This window comes from Benincasa hispida, chromosome 1 (genome assembly GCF_027475165.1).
Source record: "Benincasa hispida cultivar pf3 chromosome 1, pf3_genome.v1.1, whole genome shotgun sequence".
NCBI classification, from domain to species: domain Eukaryota; kingdom Viridiplantae; phylum Streptophyta; class Magnoliopsida; order Cucurbitales; family Cucurbitaceae; genus Benincasa; species Benincasa hispida.
In genome coordinates, this window is record NC_143478.1 from 61,606,735 (window position 1) to 61,624,488 (window position 17,754).

The 17,754-nt window shown below is 31.9% G+C and overlaps 2 protein-coding genes across 4 annotated transcripts; one reads left to right on the top strand and one right to left on the bottom strand.

Annotated features, from left to right (window-relative positions):
* Positions 1-6,752: 6,752 nt before the first annotated feature.
* LOC120081221 (GDP-mannose 4,6 dehydratase 1) lies at positions 6,753-8,230 on the top strand. The gene has a single exon (XM_039035931.2). It carries the CDS (start codon positions 6,880-6,882, stop codon positions 7,993-7,995), a length of 1,116 nt encoding a protein of 371 aa, XP_038891859.1. The 5' UTR covers positions 6,753-6,879; the 3' UTR covers positions 7,996-8,230.
* A 447-nt stretch (positions 8,231-8,677) lies between these two features.
* LOC120081229 (uncharacterized) lies at positions 8,678-15,538 on the bottom strand. Of its 3 annotated transcripts, XR_016523657.1 has the most exons (7): positions 15,340-15,538; positions 15,178-15,254; positions 14,959-15,043; positions 14,201-14,289; positions 9,363-9,496; positions 9,156-9,267; positions 8,678-9,046 (listed from the first exon to the last, which is right to left on the bottom strand). XR_016523657.1 is itself a non-coding variant. In XM_090305543.1 (6 exons), the coding sequence occupies exons 1-6, from the start codon at positions 15,521-15,523 to the stop codon at positions 8,814-8,816; spliced, it is 780 nt and encodes a 259-aa protein (XP_090161669.1). In that variant the 5' UTR covers positions 15,524-15,538; the 3' UTR covers positions 8,678-8,813. The 3 variants fall into 3 exon arrangements, 2 of the variants coding, with proteins under 2 accessions (XP_090161669.1, XP_038891870.1); XM_090305543.1 differs by lacking the exon at positions 9,363-9,496; XM_039035942.2 differs by lacking the exon at positions 9,363-9,496 and having other exon boundaries at positions 15,178-15,261; positions 15,340-15,517.
* Positions 15,539-17,754: the final 2,216 nt, after the last annotated feature.

The following is a 17,754-nucleotide window of genomic DNA, read 5'->3' on the forward strand; positions in this document are numbered from 1 at the left end:
TGCCGAGTGAATTTTCCATTTCTATAATTTTTATTCATTTGATTACAGTTCAACATGTGAGGATTAAAACATGAGGTTCTCGAGTCGAGAGTTTGCATCCATTTGTCTGCTTAACCTTTTGGGTTTATTGTTGATACAGACGGAACGAGTTAAAAATGAAACTTTTGGGGTGGTTTTCCTTCTCTTCCTAAAAGAATGAAAAATAGAAATTACCTGAATCTTGTTAGGAGCTTTTTTTTTTTTTTTTTTTTTTTTTTTTTCATAAAATAAAGTGTTATTTAGGATAAAAATACGATGAAGTGCTTTTTTTGGTAACGTTATTATTACTAATTAGAAGACATTCAGTATTCATTAATTTAATAAAAAGTTACTTAAAATTCTTGTGATAAAGTTTAATTTTTTTATTGAATATTCACTAAGTTTAATTTATCAATGTATGAAATGAAATACTGTCTAAAGTTATAATTTTTTTTCAAAGTTAATTTACAATAAATCTTAAAATTTTGAAACTTCGAGAGTATTTTTTGAAACAAAGTATTAATGGTTTCTATTCAAAACTAATAATAAGAGTATATATATATATTGAAAATTTTGAAAGATATTTTTTTATACAAAAGTACAAAGTTCACAAATTTTCTATAATTTAGCGTAACACAAATAATAATAATAATGAAAACTCAACCAAATGAGTTAGTTTAGTTGTTTAAAATGTGATGTTTTTATTGGCTTGATGTTCAAGTATAATACCAAATCATAGTGAGGCTAAGTTATAGAAAATGGTCATGGAATTTGTATTTTATTCAAAACATATTTCTAACTTTTAAAAGTCTCGATAATATCTTTAGTAGTCGTTTGGTTAAAAGATTTTTTTGCATGAAAATTAATAAAAAAAAATATAAAAACCATGTTTGTTTCATAGTTTTCAATACTTTGTCTAAGAATAAGTTATTTTCAAACACCTCATTTTCCACCGACAAGGATTTTTTATATCATTCCAAAATGGTGAATTTTCTCTTTTCCCCATCTATCTTTTCAGTTTATATATACTTAATTAATTAATTAATATAAATATTTATGTTAATAAATCAATAATAATCTATTAAAACATATTAGTTAATAATATCTTAAATATATTTAGTTAATAAAGTAAGTTTAGTTAAATTTAGTTAGTGCAAAAAATTTATTCTTCAATAATAATAATTGATTATTTATTATTTTTTAATAAAATAATTATTTATTGAGATCAATTAATTTGATGTTTTGTTATAAACATATAATCATTATTAATTATTTATAATCGATCAATTATTTATTGTGATTAATTTTTATTACTCCATTCATTATTAACATATCATATTTATAAAACTTTTTCTAGTATTATTTATTATTTTTTTTATTAACATGTCATATTTCTATCTTATTTTTCACTTTTTATTTAATATATTGTTTATTAAAATATTCTTTGTTTTATTGTTTAATTAAAAACTCACGTTGAACTTAATTAATTACAAAAATTAGATTATAATTAATATGACGTTCATTAAATATATTAATTGGTTAATTTTAATTATAAAGTACTCAATTTTTTAATATTTATAATTAAAATTATTATTGATTCCTAATTAATTAGTTTTTATCAATAAATTGAATGATATTTATTTTTTAATTAATTAATCTATTACAATTATATAAGATTGTCATGCTTAATTTCATAAGTTAAATACAAACAAACAAAAAAATTCATAACATTCTGACATCATTTCTCATACATAATTAAACACAGTCATCTTTGATTCTCAAACATCTTATCACATCTTTAAAACCTTGAACCAAACGGCTCAAGGTTAAAATACCATTTTTGTCCCTGTTCTTTAAAGATTGTTCAATTTTAGTCCATATAATTTGAAATATCCAATTTTAATCTCTATACTTTAAAAAAAAAAATAGTTAAATTTAGTTCCTAGCTTGTTTAGGTTTGATTTTCTTTCAAAAAAAAAAAAAATTATTTACTAGCACTTTCACTCTAAATTTTGAAAATATAATCATAAGTATTATTATTATTATTTAACCAATTTTGATAAAAATTAATTTTGGATGACTAATATATGAATTAAATTGGATATTTGAAAGTAGAACTAAAATTGAACAAAGTACATTGACCAAAATGATATTTAAATATACCCTTAAAGTACGAATATATATATATATATATATATATATATTCGTACCATTAGTCTTAGATAGAAAACATTAGTACTTTATTTAAAGTACCCAAAACTTTCAAAAATCTAAACTCTGGAACTTTAAAAAATAATATTAAGGAATGCTCTTATCATTAGTATATGGACAAAAATTATTAGTTTTTCATTTAGAACATGTCTAAAATTCTCAAAAGCTACATTAGATAACTCTGAAAAAAAAAAGTTTTAGAATGTTTTTGTCGTTAGTATATTACATTTTTTTTTCAAAAATCAAATTAAATTCTAAAATGTTCCAAAACATGGATTTTTCCTCAGAACTCAACAAAATGATGAATCACCTTGACCGAGAGAAATATTCATAACTAATTATAATAAATAGACTAGTATGAACTACAAAAATTATCAACAAAGTCATCGTCGTTACAAATTTGGTAGTGCATAAGTTTTCTTTCTTTTCCCTCATACTAGAAGGAAGTAAAAGAGTATTTAAGAAGGGAGGAAAAAAATGAAAGTGTTAATGTTAAGTCATAGATTGAAGGAGAGAGAAAATGAACGATACTAATACCTTTAAAAGTTTAATGGTATTCAAACTTTTAAAAGTTTCAAGACATTTTTGAGCAAAGTACCTATAATTTTCATTCAAACTAATGGTAAAGATATTTTAAATTCTTTTTAAAAAAGTTTTAGAGAATTGTTGAAACATTTAAAAGTTCTTTTAGAGCAATATTTAGGTATAAAGAGATTCAAACCACAAACCTTTTTTGCCACTAACATATTTGCATGCAAGTTGAGTTGTGCTCACTTTGGCATCAATTTTTTTTCTCTACTTCAAAATTGATTTGTCGATTCCATTTGAACAATATATAGTTACAAATATAGTAATTAAAGTCAAAGTATTAATAGATATAACATACTTCAAAAGAATTTATAGATATTGTAAAATTTAGATTAGCCCTTGGAGTCTAATAGTAAATAGACCATATCGTCGGTAGAATTTTAACAATAATATATGATGGAGTCTATCATAAATAGATGTTATTATATTTACAATTCTTTACCAACGTTCTTATATAATTAATTATTAACCCCTCCCAGGGTAACTTGCTTACATTCTTATAAATTAGAAATTATTACCTTTTTTATTTATTATTATTATTATTTTTTTGTCTTGGATCTTTAAACACTACAAGACGACCTCCTCAAAACCATCCTCTCTTACTTATGCCGTAAGTCATGTATATTGGATCTAGCATCAAATTTTACAAATAAATAAAACTAAAATTAATATTTAGAGAAATCAAACACAACCAAGTGTATAAGTTTCGCAATTGAATGTTGACCATGCAATCAAAGACTTTAAAAGTTGACCTCCCTTTAAAAATTAATATTTAGAATATGTTGCCATTAACCTCTAAACTTTGTAATTTTCATTTTTATACTTTTAACTTTGAAACTTATTTTTAAAAAATAGCCTTGAATTTTGATTTGTTCCAAAAAAATATTTTTTTTTTATTAAAAATAAAAGATAAAAATGGACCATAATTAAAAAATATACATGATATTATTTGATAATATTAGAAGATTTAATATTTTTTTTACCATTTATTTCATTTTAAAATTTGTCATTAAAATCATTTACATAATCAATTTTTCTATGTTAAGTTGTGTGAATAATATTGTATGTTATGAGTGATTTTGGAACAAAGATTATAATCGACATAAAATAGTAATAGAAGCAACAAAATCGGAAAAATAACAAGATTTATGCAAAAAAAAAAAAATAGCATCATAGATCCAAAATGAGCCTAGGGAAGAGGGTTTGTTCAAGTCAAATTCCAAGTTAATGTACTCGGCCAAGGTCGCAAAATAGGACATGTCCCACTCATGCACTGGCCCAAAGCATTACCCTAAGACCAAAATGGGCCTAGGAAAAGTTGCTCCATCTCAACCCAACCCTATCCAAATACAAAACCTTGTCGGAACAACCTTAGTCAATCGCTTCTATAAATACATCATAGCTTCATATGAGGTAATTGAAATCCTACTCTCGAATAAATTCAAAGTTGGTGTCATGTGAACATCTCCACTTCTCTTGTCCAAATTTTGACATCGACATTATAAATAATATCAAGTATGAGACGTTCTAACATTAAGGCATGAGCCATTATATGTCAATTTTCATCTTATTTAGTAGAGAAACGTCAAGGGCATACGATCAATTTCATGTGTTATACGATATATATGCATGTAGGTAGGTATGTGTTTATATAACATCAAACAAATCTGAATTGAAATCGACAACATCAACAAAATCGAACAAATCCACCAACGGATTTTTACTTAATCAAAGCAGAATTTGAGTTGCATGTTTTAGTTAGACTTTTAAATGGGGATTTTCGTATAGAGAACCTTTTGAATGAAGAGTTTTCTTGAGAAATCAACTATTTAATTAAAAAAAGATTTGGCCATTAGTTTCATTGAGATTAAGTCCTACGTAGATGACATCTACCTACTTAAGATTTAAATATTCTATAGATTTCCTTGACATCCAGATGTTGTAGAATCAAATGGATTGTCCCATGAAATTAATCGAGATGTGTGTAAACTGGTCTGAACACTTACAAATATATATAAAAAAAAATGAGATAAAAAAATACTATTTGGAAGGAACGAGAAAATAAATTGGAGTACTATGAAGCACACAGATCGATTCGTCAATTTCTAAAAAACTAAGATATGGATACATATAAGGATGCGTCATTTTTTTTATATATTTTTTAATATATATATTTCTAAAAAACGAGATATTGATACGTTGAAGATACATTTTCTTTTTCTTTAAAAAAATCTAGGATATAGATAAATTTAGCATACAAGTTAATAATATTAGCACAAAATAGAATACAAACACTAAAATACAATACAAAAAAAGCAACATCTAAGATATTGAAGTACAATGGTTAATAAAATGCAATAGAAAAGTGACTCATATTGCAAAGAAAAAGAAGAAGGAGATTAGAGGAAGAAGTATGAAGATAAACGAAGAATTTATTGTTGAAGATATCCAAATGGTTTATATTTTGGTGGACTTTGTGGGGACTCAAATGTGAAGATGGAGATTAGATGATTTTAGTCGAGGGTTTGGTCTGTTATTTATTTATCTTTTAGTTTTGGACTCAAGTAGTGAATCTTTTTAAATATGTTGCCTAATTTTAGATTGTGAAAGTTTAGATGAGTTACTTGTCTTTTTTCTAAGTACGCATAGAAATAGATACATCAAATCGCGTGTCAGATACGTATATGAGAAGTATCTGAGAAGTATCTGGAAGTATCAGTATTCAATACATGTATTTTTTGCCTCACATAAAGTATCTGTGATTCATAGTTGGAGAACATCTTTCGTGGCTCTGTTTTGTCAACATCCCTAGTTCCATTTGGGTAAAAATAAACCCTCATAGAAAAGATGTCAGTGGTATCTCAGCTAGATAAAAAATATATATACTATTATTATTATTATTATTATTATTATTATTATTATTATTATTATTTTGGATAGATCTTATGGTAATTAGACCCAAAATAACAAAATTAAAATTCATGATTGATAGAGCCTATTAAGAATAGAACTTTATCAGCGATAGAGTCTCATCAACTATAAACTTTGCTACAGGAAAATTCTTAGCCATTACTTTCTCCCCTTTTTTCTTACAATTTTTTAAATTTTATTTGGTTTTTGTTTTGAATGGGACATTTTTGTTCTTTCTAAAATTATTATCATTATTATTATTATTATCATTTAATTTTAAACAATCTTATCAATTCAAAACCAAAATCAAGATGTAACATTTTCTAAACATTGAGACTTCATGTCCTTGAAGCCTACAAACTAAACCAGGACTAAAAATTAATTTACCCACAATAAAAACCTTCCTTACATTACACCTATATGTATTGGATCATCAAATGCGTTTACAAGTAAACTAAAACCAAAGCAAGATTTTAAAAACATGGTTACCAATACCCAACCTAAGTCTAAAACTTATATTAATGCATCAAATTGAAGTCTACTGAGATAGAGTATTGACCATCCAATGATTAAATAGCAAAATTTAAGGCCACATTTAGTCAATCCTAATAAATGAATGGTATTGTGAAAAGTGAGTTCCATTTGATTTCCTTTAGTGTTGTTCATTTAGAGTTTTGCCCTCTTATTGACATCTACGATCCACTTCCAAATATATAATAAAACAAACAGATTGATGAGTAGATGATGCTCAATCCAATTGCTTCTGAAAATCACAACATGAGAAATATGAGATACCAGTCAATGTGACAAAATTCATAATTTGAAGTAAACATGGTAAAAACAATTCAATTACATTTATGATTGTGGCCTATTAGAATTTCATTAAGATTACGCCGGTTTTCATCAACTAAATTATAAAAAGTTGAAGGACAATATTGCCCTCCACAGATCTGAGGTGGCACGTTTTGACTGGGTAACCCAGCTGTGTAAAGCAAGAAGTGCGTGCCACTCGCCCTCACTGGATTCAAACCCTTTCTCCCAGACGCGGCTACTATAATTAGAGCTTCCCCTCTTTCCCCCATTCTTCACTTCTCTCCCTTCTTTTGATTTTGATTTTTCCCAGATCCGACTCATCAATCGCCTTCATTTCTAATGGCATCCATTGCCGACGGTACCAGATCCGCCTCCGATACCAACGGCAAGGCCGCCGATCCGGCGGAGAAGCGCCGGACGGCCTTAATTACTGGCATTACTGGTCAGGATGGTTCCTACCTCACCGAGTTCCTTCTCGAGAAGGGCTACGAAGTCCATGGATTGATCCGGCGATCTTCAAACTTCAACACTCAGCGAATCAACCACATCTATATCGATCCTCACAATGCTCATAAGGCTCGAATGAAGCTTCACTACGCTGACCTTACCGACGCCTCCTCTCTCCGTCGATGGCTCGATATCATTCTCCCTGATGAGGTTTATAATCTCGCTGCTCAATCTCACGTTGCTGTTTCTTTTGAAATTCCGGATTACACTGCTGATGTTGTCGCCACTGGTGCTCTCCGTCTGCTTGAGGCCGTTCGATCTCACATTTCTGCTACTGGCCGTAGCCACATTCGGTATTACCAAGCGGGATCGTCAGAAATGTTTGGGTCTACGCCGCCGCCTCAGTCGGAGACGACTCCATTTCATCCTCGATCCCCTTATGCTGCAGCGAAATGTGCTGCGCATTGGTATACTGTTAATTACCGTGAAGCGTACGGGATCTTCGCTTGTAATGGGATACTATTCAACCACGAATCGCCACGCAGGGGAGAGAATTTCGTGACGAGGAAGATCACACGAGCTGTAGGGCGGATCAAGATTGGATTGCAGAGCAAGTTGTTTTTGGGGAATCTGCAGGCGTCGAGGGATTGGGGTTTTGCAGGGGACTACGTGGAAGCTATGTGGATGATGCTGCAGCAAGATCAACCCGATGATTACGTGGTTGCGACGGAGGAATCACACACGGTGGAGGAGTTTTTGGAGGTTGCATTTGGGTATGTCGGATTGAATTGGAAAGATCATGTGGTGATCGACAAGAGATACTTCCGGCCGGCGGAAGTTGATAATCTGAAGGGTGATGCAAGCAAGGTGAAGAAGGTATTGGGATGGAAACCAAAGGTTGGATTTGAGAAGCTTGTGAAGATGATGGTGGATGAAGACATTGAAATAGCCAAGCGGGAGAAAGTATTGGTTGACGCTGGCTATATGGATGCTCAGCAGCAACCTTGAAATGCATCAGATCAGATAGAGCCAACCCAGAAAAACTACTGTACGCTGCAAATTGCCCGATCTTTAATGTTCAATGCAACTTCATTGAATAGAGTAACATAGCTCGATTTTCAGAATTCATTGTCTTTGTTTTCCTTTGTGTTATTTAAGCAAATATAAAGTTCTTTTCACAGTCAGTTATTACATCTGTTCTCAACTCAGAAAATATTATTAATAAATACACTTCACTAGCTAATTTTTTTTCTTCTGCGTTCTCTTCGCGAATCCAAAATTCCCGATTGCATTATTTTTAAATGGAGTTTCGGACAAACCAACATTTAAAACACTTCTAAATTCAGGCCAAGAGCGAGCTTAATTAAGCACCGACAGTACCAATCTTCAATCAATGTGATTTATTGAAATGGGTCATATAGTTCTGGCTCTAGAAGATGGATCTTAACAAGCAAGTGAAGGCTACGTCGGTGGGGAACTTCCAGGGGACGACAGGGCCAGAGAGATGTCCTCATAATGTGGCTGTGGCCTCTGCCTGGCTGGCCAGTCGGCCGGTCAGGCGGTGACCTTTCAAAGAGCTACCTACGGTCAGCGGTCCTAGATTTTGGAACACTGCTTTAGATTTTTTTTTTTTTTTTTTTCAATTAACAGCCTAATTTTGCTGTAAACAGAAAATTTGACACTGTATGAATGCTGAAAAAGAAAATTATGTATGTTGAAGATGGATGGTGTAAATCCAATGTATCAAGAATTGGCATATTTATATCTACCTTCTTTTGCAATGGAGTGCTTTGTTCTTGTATTACAAAGTGATTTCCAATGATGAATCAATCTAATTTAGGTTCTTGGGGATGTTGATTTGTATTCAAAGCTGCTACTTGCTCAGAAGATGAGTTGCAGGAAGACCCCGAGTCGGCCGTGGCGACAACAAATGGTTTGATGGATGACCGAAGAGACTCCGGACCCTCTGAGGCAATTCTTCTGCACAATGCATCGCAATTACTAATAACCTCTGTCAATCTTCCCTTAAGCTCACCGATTTCCACTTCCAGTGAGTGAACTACATTACACACATCCAAAGGCAGAGAATAGTACATTTACTTTGTGAAACACTAGCATTTACGAACCAATCTTTTAAAAAATGGAGGGAAAAAAAATGGTATCGGTACCTTCTGATAGATGTTGGGATGCTGACTTCACTGCAGAAACAGAAAAATTTAAGCGTTGAAGAAGTTTAACAGCCAAAGCATCTGTGACTTCAATCTTGTTCTCAATATCTTCCTACAACAAGTATCACCAAATTAAGTTCATGCACAACAAATCCTTCCAATTCTTCAAATGGAAGAACCATAACAAGGCAGCAGTGTGGTAAATACCTGTCAAGAATAATATGATTTTCTGATCAGCTAAAGAACTGAAATGTCTATACAAAAGCAATGGCAATTGGCGATTCCGGTAGTTTAGATATATATAGCAAGGTTGATTCTCGCCTAGCCAAAGTAAAAATGTACTGCATCCAGATTTTAGATTATTCTTTAAAAATAAAATGTAAATGGTAGAGGACAACTTTCATCAAGGAATGTGAAAATGGAAAGTACAAGATGTGACTGAAAAGAAGCCGTACAAGAACCTCAGAAAGGTTCCCTTTGGAGAAATAAATAGCTACAATTGTCCAACCGACATTAACTCATGTTAGCCTCCCAACGATTAGAAATCATAGAATTGACTTAAAGAGACATTCTTTATGGGAAATAACTTTCCTTGAGAAAAAATAAAAGAATGGACGGCCACACAAAAAACCAAGCCTACAAACCTAAACCCTAAACCTATAGAATATTTACAAAATGTCTATAAAATCAAAGCAAAGAGGAAACAAGTGACATGTTGAATTCCAGCTCCTTAGAAAACCTTTCCGACCTTTCAATTCGTCCATAAACGCATAGCCTGGCCAACCCTGAAATTACGTAAAATTCCACCAGACCTCTACTTTTGCTAGAAATTGAGGGTGATCTAACCGGATATTTTCAAAACAGAAGGGGGAAGGACCCCAAAAACAGTCGCCAAGTCTTAAAGAATTGGACAATGATTGAAAGTCATTCTTGAGAACTTGACCAATTCCACCTCTTTAAAGTAATCAACCCAACTCTGAGAAACTAGAAAGCTGTCAAAGACTCAATATGAGTAGCTAGGAGCTCCTCTAAACACAGACCAAGTGAAAGTACTATTCTTTGAGGGGCGTTTGGGGTGCAGGTTCAGAATAAAAAGCCTAGAAATCAAATGCCTGAGACTTATTTGAGGGGATTTTGAAGCCTGGGAATCACAAATGCTTGTGTTAGGATATAAGCATGAGTTTGGATAATCTATTTTTTTTTCCTCCTAATTTTTTAGAGTTGATTTGTGGACTGTATAACCTCGTATCTTGGATTAATTTTTATGATAACTTTGAAAGAAAATTTTAGGGGCCTTTTCAAATATAGAAAAATATTTAAAAATATTTACACTTTATAGCAGTACTTTTGAAACTTTTTCCTATAAAGTATAAATATTTTTTTAGATTTTTCTATTTATAAGAATTTCCCAAAATTTTAACCCATCCATTTTAAAATGAAATTTATATTACCTTCGTTTTTTTTGTAATATTAAGTTAATTCATTTGGTCTATTAATTTCCATGACAATAATTTAGGAATGACAATGATTTAATTATTTTTATTAAAAAATTAGTTTTTAGTAACAAAGTAACATAACTTTGAAATAAGTTTTATAACAAATTCAGTTCATCTTTAGATTTCTAAAATATCTCTTTTTAAATAACAAATTTATCTTTTGATAACAAAATAGTACCAGTTTGAAATTTAGTATACTAACAAATTTATAACAAAGATAGTTTTACTTCAAATTCCTAATTTATTTCTTTTTTATTGTAGTTATGAAATGTATTTTCCATTTAAGGTTTGCATTTAATAGCATTCAGAATCCATCAATCACTATATATATATTTTTTTGGTGGAAAAATAAAGAAGGAAATGAAAAATTGAAGGGGAAAAATAAGGGAAGATGGAGGAAAGAAAAAAAATTGTTGGTAACCGTCATTAGGTGACCAACAATGGTAGGTATGCGATGGCCGATGAAGAGAATTTCATGACCCATAAGTAGCACTATTGATGCAACATTTCAGCATTTAGAGCTCTTAGATGAAATAGTCAATTTTTTGTTTTTGAGGGTGTGAAAAATGAGTAAGAATGGGAGAAAAGAGGAAGAAGAAGAAAAAGAAGCAAAAAAATAAATAAATAAAACCCTAGTGATCGGCAGTGGGAAGCAGACGACATAGAACATCCAACTATCCACGACTAGCATAATCGACACCACGCTTTAGCGAGGAGAAAATCCTATGATAAGGGAGCTTGTTTTTAGTTCTTATTTTATTTTTGTGACAATAACAAAGGGAAAAAGAATGAGAAATCCAAAGGGAAAAGAAGGAAGAAAGGAAAATGGAGGGGGAAAAAAGTTGACAATGGGCAAAGGTCACAGGCAGCATGCCGATAACAATTGCCGACTATCACTGACAAGCATGCATCGATCGAACACGATCACAATGGCCAATTGACGATAGCATAACGATCAGTCGATTGTCGATGATCAAGACAGTCGATTGGTCAAAATGTTTTTAAATACCCAAGGCGCATCACGGCGCAAGGTGCACAGAAAGGCGTGGGCTTTTTTTGTGAAGCGCACTATATATATTTACATTAAAAAGAAAAAGCATAATTGAAGTGAAAATATGGAAAAGAAAACCCCAAACACAAGAAATTTTGCATTTAGGCTTACTTAATTTATTTTCTCGAAATCATTATTATCATTTTCTTGTTCCCAAATGGTCTTCTTCAATTCTTTTAGGTTTCCTAATGCATATAGATACAAATGGTCCATAGTGAATAAAGAAGGAAGACCCTTAATTATTACTATTTTTTAAATTAATAAAGAGGCCCTAAGGCCCATGACTTTGAGCCTTGGGGTTTCACAAAAGACGTGCGCCTAAGACACACCTTATTTTGTGAGCCTTGCCTTTCCAAGGCGAGGTGCCAGACCTATGCCTTGGGTCTAGGCACGCGCTCGAGAAGGCTTTTTAAAGCACTGGTCAGCCGCCGACGATCACGACAATCAACCGTCGAAGGTCACGACGTTTGGTCACTGACCGTCACTACAATCGATCGTTAACAATCACAATGGTCGGTCACTAACGATCAAGAAGGTCACCCACCAACAATGAAGATAGTCGGCTATCAACAGTCAAGTCAGACGTTAATGTCACAACAGTTGGTTATTGACGATCAAGATGCTCGATCGCTGATGATCAAAAAGATCACCCGCTGACCGTCAAGGTGATTGATTGTTGACGATCAAGACGATCGGTTGCCAGCAATAGATAACGAAAGTTGGTCGACGATTGTTGTCGACGACTATCGGTGACCATTGACGAGGTAGGAGATGAAGAGAAATTTTTCTCGAACATATGACATTCATTAAAAATACATATTCCAAACCCATGAGTTTGGTTCTTAATCCCAAACATTTTATTCCGATGGGCCAAATATGGGTTTGGCTTTAAATGCCAAATCTCCCTAATTCCAAACCCATGGGCCAAACACCCCCTTAACAAGAGCTCTTTTGGAGGGAGCTCCATGTCTACCTTACTACCCTCTGCTTCAATTTCCTTTTCCAAGGGTTTTATCTGATTGGTAATGTCCCTAGCTTTCCTCTTTTACTGCCACACTGCCTTTTGTCGAGATGGGTCTAATACATAATTTTCATTTCTTCAAGGACCTAATGAACTTTAAGGTGAAGAGGGGTCTTCTTCGTAATCTGCTATGTCCTCATTTCAGCATCCGTTTCCTCCAAGCATTCTCTGGACAACTCTAAAAGCGGCATCATCGACTGAGGGGATATGGGAATTAGCTTCGTACCTTCTACTATATGGTCCTCTAATTGTCTATCGTCCTTGAAACACTAATGGAATCCTGTTGAAGAGTCAGCATTGTCTTCTATTGGGTGATTTCTTCTAATAAACTTCCCTCTTTCTACTGCTTAGACGAACCAAGGGCACATTAGAAGTTGCTTCCACCTCAACTTGTTTCCCTCTTCATGGAAAGAGCCTTTTTCTTTGCGGCAGACCAGGGTATGTGCTTTTTGTGGGGCCTTTGGGATGAGAGGAATGATAAAGTTTTTAGAGAGCGATCTTTGGCCCTTTATTAGATTTAATGCTTCGTGGGCATCCGTGAAAAGACCTTTTTGAAATTATCTGCTACGTCTTACTGTGCTGTGCAAGAAAAAAACCCTCAGTTTGTTTCCTTTTATCCCGAAAGCTGACTTTTACCTTCATCTTCTCTTTCTACATCAAAGGAGAAATGTAAATACCATTTAACAATTATAGTCTTTCTACTTTAATTTCCGATCGAAGATCTTTCAAGTAATACACCTTTCGGTGCTTCGAGGTGTATTAACTTTTCCCTTCATCTTCTCTTTATTTAATTCATCAGTGAAATTGTTTCTCCTTTAAAAATAGAAAAAACAGGAGAAAAACCCATTTATCATGAGAAAAGTACATCGAAGGATGTTAAATATGGCGTTGCCCATTTCAAACTCTATCAGGACAGCATATTCTATTTTTTTTTTTTAATCTACGAATGTCTAGGCCAGTTTTCGTGCATCTCGACTAATCTCATGGGACAACCCGTCTGGCCCTACAATACTTGGGTATAAAGGAAACCCGTAGGATATTAAATCCTAGGTAGGTGGTCACCATGGATTGAACCTATGACCTCTTAGCCCTTTGGCCTTTTTTTGATATTTCCACTACCACTAGACTAACAAATGATGGTTATATTCTACTCATTCATGGGGCCTCTAGCCTCTAGATGAAGTCATAAAGCGGAAAAAAGCATTTAATCGCATTAGTGTTAGCTTTAGTACATGATCAAGAAGTACTTCTGAAATTTAGTTTATCTGTTATAATAGTGAGGCATTCAAACAAAAACAGCTGAAATAAAGTATAATTTTGTGACCCTAGGCCAGAATGTAGTGATATAATGAGTTTCAAAGCAATAACTTATTGAAGGAAACAATATATATAGGCATAAAAGGGAAAGAAGATGCCTTAACTCACAACCATTTGCATTCATTATACAAAAATCATAATATTTCTTTATAGAGCAAACCTGATTTTTGTTGATCTCTTGGACCTTTTCATCCTGCCACTTACGGTATATCGAGAAGAGCTCCAAAAGCACTTGAGGATTTACAGTAACTACATTACATTGAAAAGGAAAAGAACTGTCAAGCATCATTGTTCGAAAAAATATTGTAATGGCATAAAATGACACAGAAAGGATATAATCTGATAGCAATAACTTTTCTTATAGGAATGATAACAATAACTAACTAAGAAATGGTCTCAATGATCTCCATGTCCAAGCTATAACGAAAGTCATAAAATTGGAAAGAAGCCAAAATTAGCAAAATGGTTGCTTCATTTGACTAGACTAGAAGATTAACAAAGGATTGAAGGTTCATACTTGGATAAAATATTCTACATAATGAAGGTTTTCTATATATGTGTGTATATAAACAACTTTTGATGAGAAAGAAGGAAAGAATACAAGGGCATACAAAAAGAAAAGCTCAAAAGGAAACTCTCCTAAAGTAAATGCATCTTACAAGATAGAACCTATAGAATAACTTAAAAATATATATATAACCTATGGATCAAGGATGCATGATTCATATTGTACAAACAGTTAAAAATTACAGGAGGAGATGCACTCTTTCTTTTTCAAATTAATTTTCCAATCCCAATAGAGAAAATGAACAAATGTGTCAACTGCTTTTAGTTTATATATTCATCTACAGCTATAACCTACCTAAAGAACCCAAAAGGTAAATAAACAAACTATAAGTTCAACCCTAAGAATCCTACCAGCATTTGAAGAAGAGGGCGGTTTTCTTACTAAGATATCTGTCAGGCTACCTTCCGCAGGGGGTGCCTGCAATATCGGTGTTGTCTACAATACGAAATAATCCAAATAAAATTCCAAATGCAGATAAAAGTTCGACAAACTCAAAGAAATTAGGTGCAATAATCATGAAGTCTCAAAACGAAAAGGGAGTTTGAAGAGAGGTAATAAATTGAACTTACGATTTGAAGGGAATTGAGCCTCTCCAAGATGGGATCCGCAGCTTCTGATCGCTCCGACACGGTGGAGATTACATCAGCTGGCCTCTTCAGGCGTAGCAAGACATAATAAGAAGAGATATAAGTGAGAAAAGGCAAAGAGATAATGTAGAAACAAAGCAATACCGCTGACTGAGAGCGTGAGAGTGCGGATTCTGAAGCCCCCATGTCTGTAAACCCTCAGAGATAGTTTCCGATTAGTGAAAGCTCCGATGCAACCAAGGCGATGGAAAAAGCCAGCGGAGTCGACGGCCCCCAAGCTCCAACTATGACCGAAAATCGGTTTCGGCTCAAGCTCAAACCGAGCCATTTAATTATTTATTTATTGGATAATTGTGATGGGCCAGCAAAATTTGTGAAAATATGTCCCACCAATAAACAATTTGCAAATATGACTATTTAATTTTCTTTTGTAAATAGTTTATCACTAATAAACCTCCATCACTGATAAATAATTTTCACTGATGTAAAAAATTAATAGATGTTGATTCACTTATCAACCATTTAAATATTTATTGTTTATGAATAATTATATGTAGATTATCACAAATCATTAATATGTATAAGTTCTCATATATTCTTTTTCTGTCTATTAACAACTATTTTTACATATTTAGTAGACTATTTTTATGTTCATTATTGATAGAGAACTTTTTTTTTATAGTGCACTGAATGAGAACAATTTCGAAAACATTTGGGGTAAAGATTATCATAAGACTATAATAACCACATTTTGCTATAGTAAACAATATTTCAAAATCCCAAATTAGCTATGCTCAACATTATTTCAAAATTCTCATTTGTTACGATATTTACTATTTTTTACTGTTTTTTTACTATTTTACATTCATAACTTTTTTAAATTTTTTGCTATAGTGTTTACTGTTTTCTTCTCAAACTAAAATAGTTTACACTTCAAATACAGACTATTATAACCCAAACTAAAATAATCTACACCTCCAAACATAGACTATTATAATTCAACTATAATAATGTAGGATTATAATAACCAACTCCTTATCCCATACGTTTCTTTTATGTTTATAATTGATAGACTATTTCTATACATATCTATCATTGATGTGTGTGTATATATCAATAATACATTGTTGTTAGCAATTTATTTTTATTTGTTATCAGAAAATTTTTATTCTTATATTAAGTTATGGTCGATTTACTAATTTTAATCTTTTAATATAAATGGCTTTTTAGACCAAATGAGCATGAAAAACAACCACTAAAAGAAAGAAAAGAAGGTTCAAATATCATTGATATGCTTTTTAAACTTTTATTGATTTGGTATATTCGCAATAGAATTAATAACAAATAAGCATTTTTTTATAAGGTATATAGTGATCTAATAGTAAATAAACATACCAACGATAAGTGTTGGAAAAATTAGATGAAATATTACTTATATACATTTTTTATTCTTTTTGATAGTTATGACAATATATATAATGGTAAAATAAGATGCAAATAGTTATTGATAAATAATAAATATAAATATTATTAATAACTTTTTTTTTATTTATTCCTACGATATATCAACGATAAACCTAATAACAAATTAACATGTAAACAATTACGGATAGAAAATGAAAATTAAATACCATAAATTCATTTTTTATAATTTATTCATATGAAAAATCAATGATATATCTCATAACACATGAATATCAAATAATTATGGATAGAAAGCAATTTCAAATATCACTAATATACTATTCTTAATTATATTGAGTAGTATATCAACGATTGACAATAACGGATTTAATATGAGCCAGAGAGTCTCTCAACTTTACAAGTTTTATAAGAATGGTTTTGGTTAAACTAAGAATCTTACAAAAGTCTCATTTTTCATCCACGATACTAAGTCTTATGCACAAGAGTTGGGTGATGTTTCTTTTGTCCACACTCGTCGTTGGAATAATGTTTCGGCCCACTCTTTGACTTCCAAGATATTGGAAGAACTTCTTCCCTTCTTTTTTTCTTACACTAAATGGTTTGCGTCTCTTGTTTGTGATGTTTTGTTTCATCGGGGGGATAAAAATAAACTTCAAACCAATGACATTTTTTACTAATTAATAATATAGCTTTTACCATTAATACGGGTTATTTAGATTGGGGGGTTATTTTGAAAGTTAATTGAGGAAAAGGGATGCTTTCCAACTTATTTAGGGAAAAAAGGGAGTTTTTTTGTCCCCATCCGAATGCGTCTCTTGAAGAGATGCATTCGGGAATATTTTATTATTTTCTTCCATACGCCGCATTAAAAAAAAAGGTCAGAATGCGTCTATGGAACACAATCGTTTATGATCGTTTAGTAAATTATACATGATCTCTTAGTAATTTAAACACGATCACTTTGTAATTTATACATGATAGCTTAGTAATTTATACATGATCGCTTAGTAATTAATTTATACACGGTCGCTTAGTAATTTGTACACGATCGCTTAGTAATTTATACACGATCACTTAATAATTTATACACGATCACTTAGTAATTTATACACGATCGCTTCGATTTTTCTATAC